At 44.9% G+C, this 22,352-nt stretch overlaps 1 protein-coding gene across 14 annotated transcripts; it reads right to left on the bottom strand.

Moving 5' to 3' along the window:
• Window positions 1-593: 593 nt before the first annotated feature.
• On the bottom strand, window positions 594-22,142 carry LOC129643235 (putative protein FAM90A12P). 14 transcript variants are annotated; one of them, XM_055567489.1, is made up of 8 exons: window positions 19,923-22,078; window positions 16,724-16,817; window positions 10,065-11,188; window positions 5,580-5,661; window positions 3,593-3,761; window positions 2,954-3,150; window positions 2,419-2,524; window positions 594-1,884 (listed from the first exon to the last, which is right to left on the bottom strand). In XM_055567489.1, the coding sequence occupies exons 5-8, from the start codon at window positions 3,710-3,712 to the stop codon at window positions 1,177-1,179; spliced, it is 1,131 nt and encodes a 376-aa protein (XP_055423464.1). In that variant the 5' UTR covers window positions 3,713-3,761; window positions 5,580-5,661; window positions 10,065-11,188; window positions 16,724-16,817; window positions 19,923-22,078; the 3' UTR covers window positions 594-1,176. The 14 variants fall into 14 exon arrangements, 10 of the variants coding, with proteins under 10 accessions (XP_055423464.1, XP_055423466.1, XP_055423468.1 ...); XM_055567491.1 differs by lacking the exon at window positions 5,580-5,661 and having other exon boundaries at window positions 10,167-11,188; XM_055567493.1 differs by lacking the exon at window positions 5,580-5,661 and having other exon boundaries at window positions 10,972-11,188.
• Between the last annotated feature and the right edge of the window lie 210 nt (window positions 22,143-22,352).

The following is a 22,352-nucleotide window of genomic DNA, read 5'->3' as shown; positions in this document are numbered from 1 at the left end:
CAAACTTTTTCATTAGTAAATGTTATAAAATTTGTGGGAGACAGTATATCAATCCTACCAAAATTATCATTCAAAAGCAAGGCAGCAACTGATTCCAACTAGTTTTTCATACCACGATGACATAATAGGGCTTCCCTAGTGGCTCAGTCTGTAAAGAATCTGCCTGCAGTGCAGGAGACCTGGCTTCCATCCCTGGGTTGGGAAGATCCTCTGGAGGAGGGCACGACAACCCACTCCAGGATGCTTGCCTGGAGAATCCCCATGGACAGAGGAGCCTGGCGGACTGCAGTCCATGGGGTCCAAAAGAGTTACACACGACTGAGCAACTAAGTGTAGCATTCCATGATAACACAATCAAAGAATACATAATAACAAAATCAAAAATTTCCTGATGAGCATAAAAACAAAAGATCTTAATAAACTACTAGCATATTACATTAAACAGCATGTAATTACATATACATATGAAATGGATCTTGACCTATTGCTGATTTGATTTAGGGCAGAAGGAAGGCCCTGCAGGGGCTGGGTGCAGGGCCTGCCTGACCAGGGTGTTGAATGTGACCAAATGATCTTTCTACATCTCTTGAGAGGACTGTGTAATTTTTCTAGTTTATTCTGAAAACACAGAAAGAAATATTTCAAAGCAAAGCTTTGTAGTAACATTTAATGACACTTGATAAGCACAGCCATGGGAATTTTCCCCACTGTGATTTATAGTGCAAGACTCCACAGAGCCCACTAGACTTCTCTCAGGACAGGGCCTGGCTGACCTTCTGCAGAGCAGAGTCAGGCCCTTTAGGCAGGTTCCAAATGTTCAGATACAGATACTACCATCCAACACAGACACTACCATCATCAACTACTGATACTACCATCACTTCCTATCTACCCAGTGGTTAAAAGTCACTCCTATATTTGCCTCAATTACTGATAATAGATTTAGGTTGACAGCTTGACATTCTGTTGGATGAGTGCCATGGGACAGACTCGGATTCCATGAGGAGACAGGGCAGTGTGTGCAGCTGTGTGTCCCCAGGGTGGTCCGGTCCCACTGCTGTCTCGCCCACCAGGGTGGGGAGTCCTGCTTCACCGGGAACAGCCGCTCCCTCTAACACCCAGCCCACCCGCCAGAGTCACAGTCACGTCAGGACACCGGGCCCTGGAGGACGAGTCTCAGTTGCCACTGGTGTCTTGCTCCCAGTCACTCTCTTCAGAGGAAGAAGACACCTGGAGGTCATCGTAGAGGACGCTCCGGGGCCCGGGGACGGCGTGTCCCTCGGGCTCTTGGTGGACGGACGGGCTCTGAGCAGGAGGGGCTGGCCGCTCCGCAGGCCGCGGAGAGGGGGCCGCCGTGTACCGGCAGCTCCAGCAGCCTTCGCCGTCTCTCAGGAAGAGCATCCTGAGAGGCTGGGCCGGGACGCCGACGATGGACAGGGGGTGGGCTGCGGAGGCCGCGCGCACGCTCCTGGAAGGAGATCTGTCCGCTGGAGGCTGGAGGTCCAAGCGTTGCCCCTGGGCAGGTGTCTCCCTGGATACATGGGCGGCCACTCTCGGTCCACGTCCAGCTGTGCTGGGTGGAGGAGGGAGATTCAGGAAGGCCCCCAGATCTGCTGTCGGAGTGCTCTGCTGGGGGGTCTGGACGGGGCTGAGTCTAGGTTTCTTTGGGGGGTTCACACATGTCAGGCTGGGGGTCTGTGCATATCTCTTGCCTGGAGCCTCGATGCGGCCCTTGGAGGCCGGGGCCATATTCCTGCCGATGAGAGGCACTGCGGGGAGGCTGGATTTCACTTCATCTCTCCTCATTGGTGACCCTCTTGGGTGATCTGGATCCTGGAAGGATTTCCTCTTGGATGTGTGGATAAGCAGCGGCATGTTTGGGTGCTGTAAGAGAAGACCACACAGAGAGGCCAGGTGTGAGAATCTCCTTCCCTCCAGAAAAAAAACACCTCACAGGAATTAATTTTATATGATAACATCCTCAACATCAGGGTGCTCATGTGACCTTGATACATTTATACATCCAATGGCAAATGGAAATGTTCTAACAATGTCTCTTGTTAAGGAAGGGGAAGCAAGCTTTCGTAGACCTTCTCCAGACTGTACACAGATTGGGGTTTTGCACACGCCATGATGGCAAAATGAGTTTTCCTGTCCAGTTTTGGAGGATGAATCACAATTCACAGATTCCTGTTCTAACTTAAAGGATTCGACTATGGAAGCTGCTGATAAAATCACTTCCATGTCCCTGCCAGCTTCTCGCCAGACATGCGAGTAAGAATGCAAAGTCAAAGGCACCACGAAAAATGGCATCTGAAAAATAAATGATGACTTTGGTCAGGAAAGAACATGACCAGTTTCCTCCCACAGACGGGACTGAGGCCAGTGGATTAAAGAGGGGGCCCAGCAAAGACTGACCCTCAGGCAGAGGCTGGGCTCCGGCTCCTCCTTCCAGCTCTTCGGCTTCGGATTGCGGGGCCTCCTGGGAAATCGTTGCAGGAGCTTCCTCTGCTGCTTCTCTTTCCTGCAACACAAACATGTCAAGTGTCAGAAACCCAGTGTCCTTGTCACAGTTGGGATCAACGGTGTTGTGGCCCAGCCCCTTTCCTAGTTTGGGAGTGACACCAGACCTGAACCCCTCTGCCTTTGTGCAGACCCCCCCTGTCCTTCCCCAGCTCCAGAGACCCCTCCAGGGTCTCCTAGGAAGTCTTGTCTCTTCATCTCTATGGCTTTGGGGCTGGTCAGGTGCAAAGTTGTGTGTGTTCCCCACTCTCCTTCATGACTTCAGAGCCTAGTGTGAACCCGCAAGTGTGGCCCCTGAGCACGTGGCTCCTGTCTCTGTCTGCCCAGTTTCCCTGTCCCTTCTAGAGATGCCTCAGCACAGTGTCAACAAGGAGAGGAACTGTCTCCAGATTGCAGCCCAGACCGTGTGTCCCACCTCCCTGCCGCTCACCTCTGCCTTTCCTCCTCCTCTCTCTCAGCCGTGTTAGGGGTCCCTGGGGTCGGTGGGTCCTGCAGCTTCCACGCCAGGTTCTCCTTACCGAATCTGGACCCCAAGGGCAGGGGGACCAGAGCCTCTTGCCAGCGCTTCATGGGGCACCTGAGGCTCCTTGCTGTGTGCCCAAAGGCTCCACAGTCCTTACACTTCACCTGTGGGTGGAGGAGAACCAAGTCAGTGAGTCATCAGAAGCCACAGGCATGAGGCCAAAGGGAGAGCAAGGACAGATAGAGAGTGTTGTATGCTGGTTCTGGAGAAAGGACGCGGTCCCTCAGGTGCCGGAATAGTTACAATATTGTGGTCCCCAAAGCCCTCGTCAGGAGCATCAGAGGAGGAGGGGCTGGCAGTCTAAGGTGAACAGTAAGAGCCCCATTGAAAGATCTGGATGAAGCCAGGGCAGACATAACCCTGAGGAGGCCCGATGGTCCCTCCCAGGCTCTGAGTGGCCCGATCTGCTGGGGAGGGAGGTCGAGCCAGCTATCTTTGGATGCGAATGCACTAGTGAGTTATGGACCCAGAATATTCCAGGTCTAAACCCTGTCTCTGCAGTCCATGCCACCCACAGATTCCCTGTGGGTCCAAGCCTCCACTCACCATGCAGTCTTTCTTCTGTGGTGGGGGAGCCGTCTGCCTCCCAGGTCCCGGGTTTTGCTTCCTCACTTTCTGGTCTTGAAAGAGTCGGAAGGCTCTCAGCCATCCGTAATGACCAGCCATCTTCCTCACCTACTGGAGGTTTTCCTCAATCTTAATTTTTGGATTTCCTCTGTGAAAAGAAAGAAAAAACTGTCAAATTGATGCAGAGACACTGAGACATTCCCTGCCCTATCGCCCCTAAATGGGGATCACGACATCGTGACCAGGTTTCTGACCCTAAATGGGGATCATGACATCGCGACCAGGTTTCTGACAATTTGACTTCTCCTGCCCAGATCTTTCTCTTCACAGAAAGTAGAGAAGAACTAAAGAGCCTCTTGATGAAAGTGAAAGAAGAGAATGACAAAGTTGGCTTAAAACTCGACATTCAGAAAACTAAGATCATGGTAAGTGGATAGGGAAACAGTGACAGGCTTTATTTTTTGGGCTCCAAAATCACTGCAGATGGTGACTGCAGCCATGAAATGAAAAGACGCTTGTTCCTTGGAAGAAAAGCTATGACCAATTTAGACAGCATATTGAAAAGCAGAGACATTCCTTTGCTGACAAAGGTCCATCTAGTCAAGGCTATGGTTTTTCCAGTAGTCATGTATAGATGTGAGAGGTGGACTATAAACAAAGGCAAATACCGAAGGATTGATGCTTTTGAACTGTGGTGTTGGAGAAGACTCTTGAGAGTCCCTTGGAGGGCAAGGAGATCCAAGCAGTCCATCCTAAAGGAAGTCAGTCCTGAATATTCACTGGAAGGACTGATGCTGAAGCTGAAACTCCCATACTTTGGGCACTGATGAGAAGAACTGACTCACTTGAAAAGACCCTGATGCTGGGAAAGATTGAAGGCAGGAGGAGAAGGGGATGACAGAGGATGAAATGGTTGGATGGCATCACCAACTCAATGGACATGAGCTTGAGTAAGCTCCCGGAGTTGGTGATGGACAGGGAAGCCTGCCGTGCTGCAGTCCATGGGGTCGCAAAGAGTCAGACATGACTGAGCGACTGAACTGAACTGAGGGAGGAAGCTTCAGGGTAGAAGGCAGGATAGTAACTGTGGTCAAATGTGTAGCAGCAGTGAGAGAGGAAAATCTGGGTGGTGAGCATGAATAAGGCTCAAAAAGCTGAAATGTGATCATGTACAAAAGGGCAGAGTCGCTGCAGTCAGCGTGACGCGAGGTAGCCAGCAGGAGCTTTCCCGCCAGAAGAATAAGAAAAGGCAGAGCAGCTTGGTTAAGGGAAAGCACTGAGCTGCTGGGGCGATTGTCCCCCAAGCAGAGGGACACGCAGATCACGCAGCAGAAGGTGAAAAAGGCAAAAGGGAAGGAGGAAGCCAAGTAGCTTTGGGGCTTCGTATGCAACCCTCTTGCCCTTGGCCTGTGCACCTGAAGCCAGTGCCCCCACGCTGGGGTTTCCTGCCACAGGGCTCCCGGGGCCAGGACCGATGGCGTTCCCTTTGCCCTGAGTCTGCAGCGGGTCCCTTTTGTGCTTCCTTCCCCTCAGGTAACCTCTCTCCCTTTCGGCCACTCCCAGAGGGTGAGGGGGTTATCCTTTCCTAGTCTTTTCTATTCCTGTGGGGTTCACCCCAAAGTTTTAAAATTAGCTTTGTAATTGCAAAAAAAAAAAAAAAAGGTACAAATGAAACATCTAATATTAACATCAATGTTTACTCAATTTAAAAAATAAAATTAGAAATTTAAAGACACCTTACCCTCTTGCCTGGCCAAACCACTACATAAGTTTACTATGGACTTTTTTTCTGAAAGATACGCTGAACATCAGATTTAAAAAGCAAACCATCCTAAAATCCAGCTGTGCTCCTCCTCTCTGTAGGAGTTGATCAGAGAGGTGGGGGAGGAATGCCCTCACTGAGGGAGATGCAGCTTTGATGGTGGCTGAGGACCAGTCAAGAAGGAATGTCCCCTTCCCAGCTGACCTGAGGCTGCTCCAAGGTTGCATGAGTTGTCATCAGTTTCTTAGCCAAGTGACTTCATCTATTCCCTTTGGTCTAACCACATCTGAAGACATGTGAAGAGATAGAAATAATTCACAATTTCACTCATGTGTGGAACACAAAAGACAAACAAAAAGAAAACAAGGAAAAAGAATTTTAAAGAAGACAACGTTGACATGATAGCAAATACAAAGATACACAGACCTGAGTAAAGGGAATCAGAAGAGGAGCCTCAAACAAAATGGGGCAGCAAATACTAACAGAGGAAAACTGCAGATTTTGGTGCTGAGAAGGTGTGTGATTCACAGAAGCTGAAATGTATGGCGATGCACATAAAACGTCCCTAAAATTATAATGAGATAATACCAAAACTTAAAACAATTAAAATAAAATTCAAAAGAAATTAGAGAATCGATCCCAGGCTGCCTAAAGGCACATCACTACATGATGTTACTCTTGTCCCATTTCCCTGGGGGACTAGCCAAGCACCAAATTTAAACCACACAACCTGAAATTCAGCTGTGAGCCTCTAGTCTGTCATCAGATGCTCAGAATCATGAGTTCTGGACACTCGAGCTGAGGAGATGCAGCTTCCAGGGTGGCTGAGGAAGGTCAGAGGGGAAATGTCCCTTTCCCGCTGACCTGATACTCCCCTAAGGTCACATGACCTTGATGAGGTTTTCTTTCCTTTTTTTTTTTTTTGATGAGGTTTTCTTAACCAATCAACGTTATGTAGGCTACAGTCCAGGGGGTCACAAGGAGTCAGACACAACTGAGCGACTGAACAGCAAAACTCACCCTGTATCTCTCAGTGTCTTGAAGACCCATTTAGAAAAGAGAAATACCTTGTGAATGCACTTCGATGTGGAACACTAAACACAAATTTCAAAAGCAAATAAGTCAAAACAAAAAGAAAGGAAAGCAAATGACACAAAAGCGAACATTCTCAAAGAACAGAGCAGGACATGTCAGAGGATAGTGGCAAGGGGATGGCCGAGAAGTGAAACGGGTCCACAGGATGGTAACAAAAACACCCAAGTTGGTGGTGATCACCAATTTTATGATCAACTGGAACTGAAATACATTTTTTGTACACATAACGTTTAATCTAACAAATTCACTGAATCAGTTCAGTTCAGTCGCTCATTGGTGTCCAACTCTCTGTGACCCCATGAATCACAGCACCAGGCCAGGCCTCCATTTCCATCACCAACTCTCAGAGTTCACTCAAGCTCATGTCCATCGAGTTGGAATTGCCATCCAGCCATCTCATCCTCTGTCGTCCCCTTCTCCTCCTACCCCCAATTCCTCCCAGCATCAGGGTCTTTTCCAATGAGTCAACTCTTCGCATGAGGTGGTCAAAGTACTGGAGTTTCAGCTTCAGCATCAGTCCCTCCAATGAACACCCAGGACTGATCTCCTTTAGGATGGACTGGTTGGATCTCCTTGCAATCCAAGGGACTCTCAAGAGTCTTCTCCAACACCACACTTCAAAAGCATCAATTCTTTGGCATTCAGCTTTCTTCACAGTCCAACTCTCACATCCATACATGACCACTGGAAAAACCCTAGCCTTGACTAGACGGACCTTTGTTGGCAAAGTAATATCTCTGCTTTTCAATATGCTATCTAGGTTGGTCCTAACTTTCCTCCAAGGAGTAAGCCTCTTTTAATTTTATGGCTGCAATCACCATCTGCAGTGATTTGGGAGTCCCCAAAAATAAAGTCTGCCACTGTTTCCACTGTTTCCCCATCTATTTCCCATGAAGTGATGGCACCAGATGCCATGATCTTCGTTTTCTGAATGTTGAGCTTTAAGCCAACTTTTTCACTCTCCACTTTCACTTTCATCAAGAGGCTTTTGAGTTCCTCTTCACTTTCTGCCATAAGGGTGGTGTCATCTGCATATCTGAGGTTATTGATATTTCCCCCAGCAATCTTGATTCCAGCTTGTGCTTCTTCCAGCCCAGCATTTCTCATGATGTACTCTGCATAAAAGTTAAATAAACAGGGTGACAATATACAGCCTTGACGTACTCCTTTTTCTATTTGGAACCAGTCTGTTGTTCCATGTCCAGTTCTAACTGTTGCTTCCTGACCTGCATACAGGTTTCTCAAGAGGCAGGTCAGGTGGTCTGGTATTCCCATCTCTTTCAGAATTTTCCACAGTTTAACGTGATCCACACAGTCAAAGGCTTTGCAATAGTCAATAAAGCAGAAATAGATGTTTTTCTGGAACTCTCTTGCTTTTGCCATGATCCAGCAGATGTTGGCAATGTGATCTCTCGTTCCTCTGCCTTTTCTAAAACCAGCTTGAACATTTGGAATATCACAGTTCACGTAGTGCTGAACCCTGGCTTGGAGAATTTTGAGCATTACTAGTGTGTGAGATGAGTGCAGTGGTGTTTGAGCATTATTTGGGATTAACTTTCTTTGGGATTAGAATGAAAACTGAACTTGTCCAGTCCTGTGGTCACTGCTGAGTTTTCTAAATTTGCTGGCATATTGAGTGCAGCACTTTCACATCATCATCTTTCAGGATATGAAATAGCTCCACTGGAATTCCATCACTTCCACTAGCTTTGTTTGTAATGATGCTTTCTAAGGCCCACTTGACTTCCCATTCCAGGATGTCTGGCTCTAGATGAGTGATCACACCATTGGTGGCCGAGAGGAGCTACCCCACATCCAAGGAGTGGTGGCTGCGTGGGCACAGGAAGGCGAGACGAGCTACTCCACCTTCAAGGTCAGGAGGGGCAGCCGTGAGGAGATAACCCTCGTCCAAGGTAAGGAGCAGTGGCTGCGCTTTCTGGAGCCGCCGTGGAGACATATGCCACGTCCAAGGTAAGAGAAACCCAAGCAAGACGGTAGGTGTTGCGAGAGGGCATCAGACAGCAGACACTCGGAAACCACAATCACAGGAAATTAGCTAAACTGATCACATGGACTGCACCTTGTCTAAGTCAATGAAACTAAGCCATGCCGTGTGGGGCCGCCCAAGACGGGAGGCTCATGGTGGAGACGTCTGACAGAATGTGATCCACTGGAGAAGGGAATGGCAAACCACTTCAGTATTCTTGCCTTGAGAACCCTGTGAACAGTATGAAAAGGCAAAATGATAGGATACTGAAAGGGGAACTCCCCAGGTCGGTAGGTGCCCAATATGCTACTGGAGATCTGTGGAGAAATAACTCCACAAAGAATGAAGGGATGGAGCCAAAGCAAAAATAATACCCAGTTGTGGATGTGACTGGGGATAGAAGCAAGGTCCAATGCTGTAAGAGCAATACTGCATAGGAACCTGGAATGTCAGGTCCATGAATCAAGGCAAATTGGAAGTGGTCGAACAGGAGATGGCAAGGGTGAACGTCGACATTCTAGGAATCAGCGAACTAAAATGGACTGGAATGGGTGAATTTAACTCAGATGACCATTATATCTACTCCTGTGGGCAGGAATTCCTTAGAAGAAAAGGAGCAGCCATCGTGGTCAACAGAAGAGTCCAAAATGCAGTACTTGGATGCAATCTCAAAAAGGACAGAATGATCTCTGTTCGTTTCCAAGGCAAACCATTCAATATCACGGTAATCCAAGCCTATGCTCCAACCAGTAACGCTGACAAAGCTGAAGTTGAATGGTTCTATGAAGACTTACAAGACCTTTTAGAATAACACCCAAAACACATGTCCTTTTCATTATAGGGGACTGGAATGCAAAAGTAGGAAGTGAGGAAACACCTGGAGTAACAGGCAGGTTTGGCCTTGGAGTACGGAATGAAGCAGGGCAAAGGCTGATAGAGTTTTGCCAAGAGAATGCACTGGTCATAGCAGACACTCTCTTCCAACAACACAAGAGAAGACTCTACACATGGACATCACCAGCTGGTCAACACCGAAATCAGATTGATTATATTCTTTGCAGCCAAAGATGGAGAGACTCTTTACAGTCAGTAAAACAAGACCGCGAGCTGACTGTGGCTCAGATCATGAACTTCTTATTGCCAAATCAGACTTAAAGTGAAGAAAATGGGGAAAACCACTAGACCATTCAGGTATGACCTCAATCAAATCCCTTATGATTATACAGTGGAAGGGAGAAATAGATTTCAGGGACTAGATCTGATAGGCAGAGTGCCTGAGGAACTATGGATGGAGGTTCGTGACATTGTACAGGAGACAGGGATCAAGACCATCCCCATGGAAAAGAAATGCCAAAAAGCAAAATGGCTGTCGGAGGAGGCCTTCCAAATAGCTGTGAGAACAAGAGAAGCCAAAAGCAAAGGAGAAAAGGAAAGATATAAGCATCTGAATGCAGAGTTCCAGAGAATAGCAAGGAGAGATAAGAAAGCCTTCCTCAGTGATCACTGCAAAGAAAGAGAGGAAAATAACAGAATGGGAAAGACTAGAGAGCTCTTCAAGAAAATCACTCTACAAAAATCATGAAATGCAAACATTAAAATATCCATACCCCATCGCCTAGACCACATTGGTACCTCTTTTGTCTACTGTCCCATTTCTTGGATGGACGCACACCACCAAATTTAAGTCAGCCTTAATCCCAGCTGCATACCTCTTAGCTGTCAGTAAATGCTCAGAATGTTCGTGCTGGACACTTCGTGCACCTTTGAAGGTGGCTAAGGAGGGGCAGTGGGGTCATTTCCCTTTCCTGCTGCCTTTGAGTCTGCTCCCACATCACCTGACCTTGATGAGGTTGTATTAATCCAATCAAGGTTAAGTATCACTTTTGATCTAACCACATTTTGCAGACACTTTCAGAAAAGAGAAATACCTTATAAATTCACTCATATATGGAACACTAAATACAAAGAAAAAGAGGGAATAACTACATAAGATTATTAACAGACAGCAAATGACACAAGAATAAACACACATTCACAGAACAGAGCAGCGGGTGTCAGAGGGTGGCAGTAAAAGAGGACCACAGGGCGGTAAAAGAAAATCCCAGTTTTTGGTGCTGGTCAGTTTTATGGCTTGCCAGAATTGAAATATATTTTTATACAAATAAAACAGGTACTATTGTAAGCCAAAGATACCCTAGAAAAAGAAGTACTTAAAAATTATATTATCCATGCCTCAGTGCATCCCTTGTGACTCATCGGGTAAAGAATCTGCCTGCAATGCAGGAGACCTGGGTTCAATCCCTGGATTGGGAAGATCCACTGGAGAAGAAAAAGGCTTCCCACTCCAATAGTCTGGCCTAGAGGATTCCACGGACTATACAGTCCATGGGGTCTCAAAGAGTCAGGCAGGACTGAAGGACACTCACAGTGCATGAAGCCTGTACCTGTGTACATATTTTATCTACGCCTTGTTTCTCTGGGGGATACACAGAACACCAAATAAAAACAAACAACCTGAAATCCAGCTGGATGACTCCCATCTGTCAGTAGATACTCAGAATGGTGGGAGCTGGACTCCGTCCACTGGAGGAGATGCAGCTTCAGAGGTGGCTGAGGGTCCGTGGTGAAATTTCCCTTTCTTAACTGACTTGTTACTGCTCCAAGGTCATGTGACCTTGTTAAGATTTTCCTGACTAATCCAAGTCATATATCAGCTTTGTTCCTTCCATGTCTGAAGACAGATTAAGAGAAGAGAAAACCTATTGACTACTCACATGTGAAGCAGGAAGAAACCAAGAAACAAAAAGAAATTAAGTGAAAAAAAATCAAGGAACAAAACAAATGACACTAGAACACATACACAGATACTCGGAACTGAGTGGTGGATGCAGCAGGGAATTGGCAGGTGGGAGGGCCCAAGGGTAACACAGTCATGGAGACTAAAGGAGAGAAGATAACGTGTTGGTGCTGAGCAGGTGCACGGTATGCAGGAGCTGAAATATATTGTTGTAAACCTAAAACTCATCTAATATTATAACAGAATACCTCAGAAAAATAAAAATGAAAATTTTTAAAAATTAAAGAATCTTCACCCCATTGTTTAAAGCCACATCACTACATATTTTGACTGCTGTTCCATTTCTTTGGGGGTTTAGCTGAACACCACATATATTTCAACCCAACCTGAAATCCAGCTGCACTCCTCCTATCTATCAGTAGAATCTCAGAAAAATGGGTGCTGAACAAACTTCACTGGACGACATGAAGCTACTCAGGAGGCTGAGGATGTGTCCATGGGGAAAGTTGTCTTTGCAAACTGACCTTCATGCTACTCCAAGGTCACATGACCTTGTTGAGCCATTTGTACCCAAGGAATGAAATGCATGACAATAGACAGACAAGACAATTGGTTGCCCTTTACCCTTGCTCAGTTTTACCACCTGGCTGTCCCCAGAATTCCTCGTGGAGATTTTGAAAGCTAATGATGGAGTTTCCCTGGTAGTTCAGTGGATAGGACTCCACCTGCCAGTGCAGGAGACATGGGTTCGATCCCTGGTGTGGGGAGATCACACATACTACAGAGCAACTAAGCCCATGTGCCACTATTGAGCCTGCGTTCTAGTGCCCAGGAGACACAACTACTGAGCCCATGCACCATAGAGCCTGTGCTCTGCAGTAAGAGAAGCGATTGCAAGGAGAAGCCTGCACAGTGCAACCAGAGAGTGGCCCTGGCTCGCTGCAACTAGAGAAAAAGCCCTCATAGCAAAAATACCCAGCATAGCTAAAATTAAATAAATAAGTAAAAAAAAAAAGAAAGAAAGAAAAGTAGTGAGGTATCAGTACCATCCTTGTGTGTGTTTCTGTGCGTGGACTCGGGCCTTCTTGGGGAATTGTGCTGCTTTGGCAGGAACACACCTCATCTGAGTGGATATCCAGGAAGACTCTCCCTGGAGATATGTGTTCAGTATGGATGTGTGTCAGAGGATAACTTTCCAAGTCCTACAGAGGAGAGGGGAGATTTGCTTTGTGATGACATTCATTTCTTTCTTTGGAAAAGGACATTGCACTAATTCTTTTAAAAACGTCTTGTGTGATGGCTGATAGTTTTAGGTATTTTATATTCTTGCAGATTTATCCCATGAGCTTATGTGAAGGTAACAAGACTGGGTTTCTGTTGAGACTGCTGTGTGCATAATTCAGGAATCAGCTGAGTAAGATAAAGAGTACAATCATGGAAGGAACTCTCCATCCACTTGGCTCAGTTCAGAGATTTGGGGACAAAATAACAAAGATTTCTGAGGTCTGGGAGGGCAGAGATCAGATGTCTGTCTCTTGAGCCCCAGGTGGTTTCCATCCGCAGACATAGGTTGAAGGGCCTCAAATAATGTAAGACCAGATGTCTCTGAGACTCCCCGCAGGACCTTGCCTGAGCACGTCGTGACATTCTGGGAAACCTGGCCAGTGGAGCTGAAGATCAGAGCTGTGTCACCCCCAGGGCCTGAAGGGGTAGATAGGGTGGGGAGATGTTGAAATCAGTGGAGCTGAGGTGTGTGGAAAGAGCAGTGGAGAAAGGGTGACTCAGAGAATGGGGCTGAGTCTCTGCCCACATTCCCAGAGTGCAGACCTGCGTCCCTCTGTTTACAGGGGCCCAAAGAAACCAGACTTCCCAGGTGGCACAACTGATAAAGAACCCACCTGCCAATGCAGGAGACATAAACAGACATGAATTTGATCCCTGAGTTGGGAAGATCCCCTGATGGAAGTCATGGGAACCCACTCCAGTATTCTTGCCTAGAGAATCCTATGGACAGAAGAGCCTGGCAGGCTCTGGTCCATGGGATCAAAAAGAGCTGGACACGACTGAAGCGACTAGCATGCCCACAGGCAAAGCAACCAGACAGCAACACTGAGCTCCTTTAGCCACAAACGATTGTGTGAATATTTACAACTATTATTGTACACACAAATTTTAACTTCTTACAGAATTTTACATCCACGTTGCCAGGTCTCTTCATTCTCCATTTCATGCCACGTTTTCATGAATAGGTCTTTCCCCAAATCACAATCTACTCAGGTGTTTGCTGTTGTTGTTCAACTGCTAGGTTGTGACTAACTCTGCAACCCCATGGATTGTACCCCATGGCTCTTTTTTCCATGGGGTTCTCTAGGCAGGAATACTGGAGTGGGTTGCCATTTCCTTCTCCAGGGGATCTCCTGGACCCAGGGATCAAACCCACGTCTCCTGCATTGCAGGTGAATTTTTTTTTTTTATACCACTGAGACACCAGGGAGACAGGATTGTATGTTACAGGATTTTTTTATGGGCTTGCACAAAGAATTTTTAGGGGTTTGCCCTTCTACACAAAGAATCTGCCTGTAATGCAGACCTGGGTTCGATCCCTGGGTTAGGAAGATCCTCTGAAGAAGGGAATGGCAACCCACTCCACTATTCTTGCCTGCAGAGTTCCATAGACAGAGGAGCCTGGTGGGCTACAGTCCATGGGGGTCACAAAGAGTCTGACACAACTGAGCGACTAACACTACACCTCCTACACAGGATTTTTTTTTTTTCCTGATATGAAATCTAACTGTAACTCCACTGTGATTTTAGGATTGCTGCATCCTCAGTGTGATAAGTTTGTGCTGACTGAGAAATAAGTGATCACCAAAGACTTCCCTTCCTTCATGACACTGATGGTATGTTGTATAGTCTGAGTACATGTGGACAAGAGGGGTAGCTCTATGGAGAGAGAATTTCTCAGAACCTTCTGTGAATCACTTCTCTAGAATAAATTGTTTAGAAGTATGCTTTGGTGCTGCTCAACACATTTTAGTATTTCTCAAAGGTCTTCATCTTTGTTCTTGTTTTAGCGCTTATTTTTTTCACGGAATTTCTTGTGCACATCAAGCCTGGGGCTTGGCTGAATGTTTGTTGACAGTTATCAAAGTCCTAGTGGTTCTCCACATGGAGTTGGCTCATGTTGAACAATAATTATGAAAGAAAAACTAGGCATTCTTATCCTCTGCTCACATCCTCTAGGGTCTTTAAGAGTTGGGAGTTGTTGCTGAAAACACCCATATTGTATTTAGAGGGAGTTCTGCTAAGTTACCTGAGGTCGGGCCAGTGACTAAAGGCTTTGCCACAGAGATAGCGCACATATGGATCCATGTCCACAGGTGATTCCTGTCTGGACCAGGGAGTGTGATGCCTGAAGGAGCCTCCACATTGATTACAGACAGTTACTTTAGTGAGTGTGAATTTGGTGAGTTTAAATGCTAATACTATGGCTGCTGTTCCTCCCACATTCCTCATGTGTGGAATGTGGAAGGAAGAGTATGTCACCTCAGGTGAGAAAGTCAACTGAGGGCCTTCCTGCTTTGCTCTCTGGTGCTGGGTTCCCTCGTGTCGTCTAAGGGAAGAGCAGTGACTAAAGCATTTCCCACAGAGCTGACACTCATAGGGTTGCTCACCCGTGTGTGTTCTTTCATGCCTTCTCAGGTTTGCATATTGACTGAAGGCATTCCCACACTGCTGACATTTATAGGGTTTCTCTCCTGTGTGGGTCCTTTTGTGCCGAGTCAATTCAGAACTCTGACTGAAGGCCTTCCCCCACACAAGACAAATGTGAGGTTTCTCTCCAGCATGAATTCTCTTGTGCTGACTAAGGCCAGAGCTTTGGCTAAAGACTCCCACACTGACAACATTCATAGTGCTTCTCTTTGGGATTGATTGTCTCATGTTTTCTAAGGTAAGAGATTTGATGAAAACTTTTCTCACACAGATGACATTCATAGGGCTTCTCTCCTGTGTGTTTTCTCATGTTCCAGGTAGGAACTTTGAAGAGTTTCCCACACACGTGACATTCGAATCGCGTCTCTCCCGTGTGGACCCGGTTGTGGTTTCTCAGAAAATAGCCATTTCCACAGAGACTGCATTTGTATGGTTTCTCTCCCGTGTGAATCATCCTGTGTCATCTGAGGCTAAAGTAATTATTAAAGACTTTTCTACATAGAGGACATTCACATGATTTTCCTCTAGTGTGAATAGGACCCTGTGCATTAAGAAATGATCCTTGACTACATGATTTTCCACACTGTTTGCTGACATGTTTCCTTCTTAAGTGAATTGATGAATGTTGAGGTGAAGATCTAGAAGCTAATTCATCTCTCAAATTAGTGCATCCAGCAGGATCCCCTTGCTGGTGAGAAACCTGTTTTGGGAAAGGAGATATGAGGCTGTTACTGGTTTGCCCATGTCCAGGCAGACACTCATTCTTCTACATGTTCACCCTAGAGCATCAGCCAGGAATAGTCTCCTGGTAAAATGTCTCCCATGTTAGTTGCAAACATGTTGTGTTACTCCCCTTCAGGCACAAACATTCTCTTTTATAGTTTCCAAACCCCAGATATCAGATAATTTTGAAAACTTCAGTGTGTTCTAAAGACTAGGAGATGAACAATGTTTGTGATATTGACTTTTTTCCTTACATTAGCTTTAAGCTCATATTCACTTAACCAATTTCAGACTATCCAAAAATTTGCTCTGAAAGCTTTATCTCAACTTACACACAGGCAACTGTGCTCAATTACCAACTTATCACACTGCTGGGTCTTTCATTTGGATGACTGAGGTTCCCACCCCTGAAACTTACTACTGACATAGTAGAGGATATGTGATTTCTGTAGACACTTTGCATGAATATAATTTCTTGTTGTTTAAGGGATCGTTCACTGCCTAAAGAATGGAAAAAATATAGATTTTAGAATGGCATTAGGGAAATAAAATGTAGACAACCACCAAGGTCATGTGAGTATGTTTCAAATATTGGCACTCAGTTGGAGAAACTGTGTATAGCAAGGAAATACTCAATGTAGTATTTGAAAGAAATATTTTAAAAGTCATTGTCTATTAGAAAAGAAAAACAGGATTAAAATATAACGATGTACTGTGGTCAGGAGACATTGGGTCAGAAAATGGTGGAAAAAACATGAAATGGCAGGATCAGGACAAGAATCACTATGTGAAAATTTAAGTGCGATAACTCCATAAGAACCCTTTCCTTAAAGAAGAGAAAATGGCAGGAAGTAATATGAATTGTGATGATAGGGGCCCAGAATGATGACAACACGAGGAATATGCCCCAGTGTCCTCACTTCCACTTTGGAATATATCCCTGCCTTTATCAGACTTTCATCTGGTGTCTCCAAGGACTTAACACACCCGCTGAAACTGTTTTGCCCTGAAGCCCAGGCCCCTGACGCTTACCTGGACTCCGACCTTGGAGGCCTCCTGCTGCTTCAGTCCACAGCTGTTCCTTGTTCCAGCTATGAAATCACATCTGATTTGCTAATTTGATAGCCTGTTTAATTAAAAAAAAACGTGGATTTTGAGTGTGGGCTAATTACCCTTTGCTGTGCTCAAGTCATGGGTAAGGCAGTGAAGACAATAAAGAGATAATTGAAGGTCGGTGCAGGTAACATCTTCACTGGACAGAACAGTGAAGGTCCTTCAGCAGACCAGGAGGAAACCCAGAGCAGCAGCAAGAACAGTGAGGCTGTCTAAGGCTGATGCCTGTGCACCAGTTCAGAGAGAGGCCACAGAATCCTCAGTCTTTTCCAAGTGGGAAAGATCAAAAGACTCTACCGTGGGCTGAATATTCCTGTCAAACAGGATCCAGTAGTGCTTCACCTTACAGGAAGAATCGAAATTATGGCATATACAGGACTCTGGTGTTAGGCCTTCATGAAGTGATTGGAACAAAATAATTATTTTTTTAAAATATTTGATCCTTTTATTTATGCATTAAAATGTCCATTGAATCCCCAGTCCTGTTCTGAACTTTGAGACTAAGTATCAATAAAGATATGAAACCTGGCCAAGATAACCTTTCAGTGTGGTAATGAAAAGTGCCATGAAAAGGAATGTCTTCCTTTAAGTAATTATGAGGACTATCAGAGAATCAGGGAGCAGCTGGAGTGGGACACAGGGAAGCTGTTCTAAATGCTTGTTCAGTGAGTGAATGAACAGAATGGACACAGGTGCAGGCACCTCCCTGTTGACAGACTCACCTACAGAGACCAGGTGGGTGACAGTTTCCAGCATCACATTTCTGAACAGGTTTTTCTGGGACTTGTCTAGCAGGCTCCACTCTTCTGGGTGAAGTTGACTGCTACATCTTTAATGTCATCAAGTCTTAAAAAACTATGGATGTTCTGGTTTAGACAGAGCAGCCCTATTGCTGTCCAGAGTGGGCGGCTGAGCTGAGGAAGGATGGGGACTGGGTGCAGCTTCAGGAGGAAGCATCACTGCTCACCAGGGGCTCCATGTTCAATAGATCAGTCACCGCGAGCCATTCTCAGGATTTCACTCGCAGCCAATCAAGCACTAGGCAGGCCAACCTGAGGATGGAGAAGCCACGAGACCCCAGTCCTGTGCTTCCAGTCCACCTGAATTCAAGCCCCCAACCTTCACCTAGGCGTAGCCTCAGCCCAGCACTTGGAAACCGGTGGTACGTCCAGGGAATACTATGCAGCTTCTTCTCTCCCAGATCCCATGTGTAGAGCTAGAGCTGTGGTTGCTAACACAGAAAGTCAGAGTCTGCAAATAAGAATGTGCTAACCACTGACTTTGTGTTCATCAGCCCGTGGCACCCAGAATTGCTCAGTGTCCTCCCGGGTTCCCACCCTTGGGGACCCTGACTCTCGCCAGAGTGGATGGTGGTTTACTGCTGTAGGTAAACACTCTGGAAGCCCCCAGATCACCTCCTGCCTTATGCGCCCACAGTGCTTCTCCAACAGCCCTGGCAGTCCTCTGGAAATACACTGCCTTCCAGCTCTCCCTCAGCCCTGAGGTTAGTTCTGTCCCCCACGCACATGAATATCAGTCACCTAAGGACCTATTTTAGATGGAGTTGAATCGAGGACTTATTCCATTTGGAGAAACCATAGCACCTATCCGGCCAGCCTCGTCCTTAACATCCTCTGAACCAGAAGGTAGCCGGCATCCAGGAGTCACAGTGTTACTGTCATAGACTGTTGCAGTTCTCTAGATCAAGGATGTTAAAAAATATGGGAAAACTGAGGTTTATGAAGAAATTGCTTTATTTGCCAATTTACAAATGACACCCAGAGATTCCAAGAACTTCAATATGACAGAGTTACACTAGAGGAAGGATCAGCTGTCATCTAATTTTGCTCAGTCAGTGTCCTGTGATCAAATTCCTTTAGGGTAACAAAGGTCTCCCTGGTTTTACCTGTAATATGACCTCTAACATTAACAATCAGAAGAAGCTCCCTGTAATCTCTCTTCATGTTTATCACCCAGTTTGGAAGGAACCTCTCCATATATCCACAGTCGATCCCTTCATCACATCCCCTCTGTCTTGAAACAGAAATCTCCCTAAAGATATTTACTCTCAGGCTCCTGCTCTCTAGTCCTCCCTTCACAATCAAAGTGAAAGCTTAGGGATCATTTCCTATCAGAAATGAATTCCTGGATCCATGCCTGTGCTAACTGTGGAGAGGAGTCAATCATCTAGGACAAAGTACAAACCCCAAAATCCACTCAAGAGTGATTGAATCACTGATTGGATTATCTGTGGGATGGACTGTCCGTGACTAAATCGACTGCTTGCTAAGTCACTTTAGTCGTGTCCAACTCTGCAACCCCATGGATCATGAGGGGCTGTCCAGGAAAACCGATCAAGATTTGCCTTTCATTTTGACTTAAAGACAATTTCAGAATGAAGTGACATGTTCTTTTTCACTGTTAGAATTTTCCTTCTACTGATAAGAGGAACAGGTAAATTCCTATGATATCGAAGGAAGCCCCAGTCATATGCAAAAGGGCAGTCACACCAGTGGACACATTTCAAGAGACCTTCCATCTTGAAATAATTATTTCAATATAAAAATCTATCTCAAGTCACATAAGAAATGAAAATCGCTTGATGAAGCCCATAAAAAGAGAGTAATTCAGAGAGGCAGAAAATGAAGTATTTAGAAACAAATCAGTAAAAACATCAGATGGAGATCAACAGCCAGTAGAACTGTCCAAGATGAAGGGCATGCTCTATACCAGTGTTGTATGATACAGAAACTGCTGTGCCACACGTGTATCATGACAAGAGACTTGAAATCTGGATGGCACTACCAACGATGTGAAAGTTAGCTATTCGGTTGCATGAATTTAAATATTCCAGCCACATGGGGCTGTATTGGAGAGCACATGGCTAGGATCTTCGGTTAGGCAGATGAAATAATTAAATAGATTTAAGACAGCAGTGTTGGAGCTGAAAAAAAGGGATGTGAACAGTCAAAGGTTGGAAATGAGAGTGGCAAAGAAAATGTTGACACAGTATGATTCAGAGACCATAAGAGGCTGCTTTGACACCAGTGTCTAGAGACAGATAAGACATAACATTAAGGGAAAGAAACACACTCCTATCTCAGTTTGGAGGACTCACCAAAACCCCAAATTGCAGGAGCCGGTGAAGCCAAGTAGAATCTGAGGACTCCACAGCAAGCAGCTGATTTCTCTTTCTTCAAGGTCCCAAGCAGTCCAGCTTCTTCTCTGAACAAATACATCCCTCTGCCTGTATGACTTCCTTTTATACCTGAATAACAGCCTATAATCCAATCTAGGCGATGGTTCACCTTATTGGGAACCCTCTTCAATTCGATTAGGTTTTCCAAACTAATAGGAACGTATAACCCTCAGGCATGTTGAAGAGCAAGGATGTAATGACATTGTCCAGGGGCAGTGAGAAGATCCATCATTTCCTTCTTCATCCAGAAATATTTTGAGTGCATTTTCTGCACCAGGAACCAACTATGTCTTCAAAACAAGCAGGACAACAGACACACTGGGATTCTGGGGAAATGAAGCTGGGATTCTCTGGGAGAAATTAAAAATAAAATGCAAGATGAAGGACTATGAACACTTGAAAGATAAATAACGAGGTGACCATATAAGACTTACTGCTGGACTGCAGAGCATGACTCATTAAAGCACTGGCCACACAGGGCCTTCAAGAATGTGTTAACAATTTATTAACTGTGCACAGAAAATGGGAAGACAATTTTATACTCTATTTCTTGGTTAGTGGGGAAATCAACAAAAAATTTTCCTACATAGTTAACTATTGTAATTTATTTTACTTCCATGCCATGCACAGTTGATTTCCATATTGGAGTAGAAATATTACCGGTGTGGCAATGGTTCTTTAAGCTAAAAGTTCCTGGTTCCCAAATGGATAAAATTAAACCAGAGGACATAGCAGATATTTCATTTTATCTGAGGACATTTTGCTTATACCTCATATAATGCCTGGGAATCCTATTATTTCATGCATTTCAATTCCATCTCCCATGTTCATTAAAGAAATTTCATCTGAAGCTAGTATATTAAGGTAAATCCACTATGTTTTAATTTTTTTTTTAAAGAATATTTTAAACTTTCCCCATTACCACTCAATCTCCAAGGGCTCATCCTTTTCCCTTACGGTTCATCAGATTTTGTGTAGACCATTTCCTAAATGAAACAGATCATTTTGGGAGTGGACACTTTCCACCACAAGATTTAAAGAACTCTTGTAGGATTATTCATTATTTATGCCATCACCCACATAAAAGGAAAGGAGTTGCCTTTCATCTCACTCGGGAATTTATTTCTCTAGCTGTGCTTCCCCCTATTCTCTCCTGGCATCAGAATGTATGTTATGATTTAAAATGCATGCACTGTATTTTATTTTCATCTAGTTTTTAAAGATAGTTGATGTAAAGTATGATATTCATTTCAGATGTAGCATGGTGATGCAGTGTTTTATGGATTATGCCCCACTAAATTTACTGTAAAATATCATCTGTATTCCCTGAGTTTTGTAATATATACTGGCAGCTCATTTATTTTATACAAGGCAGCTTATTCCTCTTAATTTCCAACCCCTAACCTGCGCCTCCCAGCTCCCCTTCCCCAGTGGTAACCACTGCTTTGTAGTCTATATCTGTGTTTTTCTGTTTTATTTTATTTCAGATTACACACATAAATGATAACACACAGTGTTTCTCTTTCTGAGTTATTTCACTTGGCATAATATACAGTGCAATATTACTCAGCCATAAAAATGAAAGCAGTTTGCCATTTGCAGCAGCAAGGATGGACTGGAGGGTATTATCGGTTCATCTATGGATGGACACTTAGGCGCTTCCGTATCTGGGCTCTTGTAAACAATACTAATGTGAACATGAGAGGTGCATGTATCTATTAGAATTCATGTTTTTCTTTTCTCAGATTTCACCCAGGAGAGGAATTTTGGATCATATAGTAGTTCTGCTTAGTATTCTGAAGAACCTCCATGCTGCTCTCCACAGTGGCTACACCAATTTGCATTCCCACCAACAGTGTTGGAGGGTTTCCTTCTCTCCATATTCTCCATATTCCAGCCGTAGAATTCTGATGATAACCGTGACAGGTGTGAGGTGAAATCTCATTGTGGATTGGACTTCCAGTTCTTTGATTAACATTGTTGATCATCTTTTCATGTGCCTGTGGCCAAGAGTATTTCTTCTTTATAAAAATGTTTGTTCAGACCTCTGCTCAATTGTTATTTGGTTTGTTTGGTTTTTTGATATTGAGTTGTATGAGTTGCAAACCAACCATATACACTTTAAACCACTCCTTCTCTCTGAACCCTCCTTTTTGCATTTAAATATGTTATGGCATCACCCAACCTGAAATTTTAAATGAAACAAAAAAAATATAAGCAAAAAATTTGGATTCCTTTTATTTCTAATGGTTTTCCTCTCATACCCTCTTTAATCCAGGTTAAGGGTAGAGCTTATTAGCATTTCTCCCCACCTCAAACAATCTTGTGTTTTTCCTCATTAATTCATAG

This window comes from Bubalus kerabau, chromosome 2 (assembly GCF_029407905.1).
Source record: "Bubalus kerabau isolate K-KA32 ecotype Philippines breed swamp buffalo chromosome 2, PCC_UOA_SB_1v2, whole genome shotgun sequence".
NCBI classification, from domain to species: Eukaryota; Metazoa; Chordata; class Mammalia; order Artiodactyla; family Bovidae; genus Bubalus; species Bubalus kerabau.
Note: the sequence above shows the minus strand (reverse complement) of the source record. Positions and strands in the feature narration are given on the sequence as shown.

Bases quoted from the DNA above. Each gene is read 5' to 3' on its own strand.
- LOC129643235 (XM_055567489.1), bottom strand. From the start codon at position 3,712: ATGGCTGGTCATTACGGATGGCTGAGAGCCTTCCGACTCTTTCAAGAC. The intron at 3,151-3,592 runs GTGAGTGGAGGC...CTCCACCCACAG, and splicing joins CACAGAAGAAAGACTGCATG to GTGAAGTGTAAGGACTGTGG. The intron at 1,885-2,418 runs GTCAGTCTTTGC...CTTCTCTTACAG, and splicing joins AGCCCAGCCTCTGCCTGAGG to CACCCAAACATGCCGCTGCT.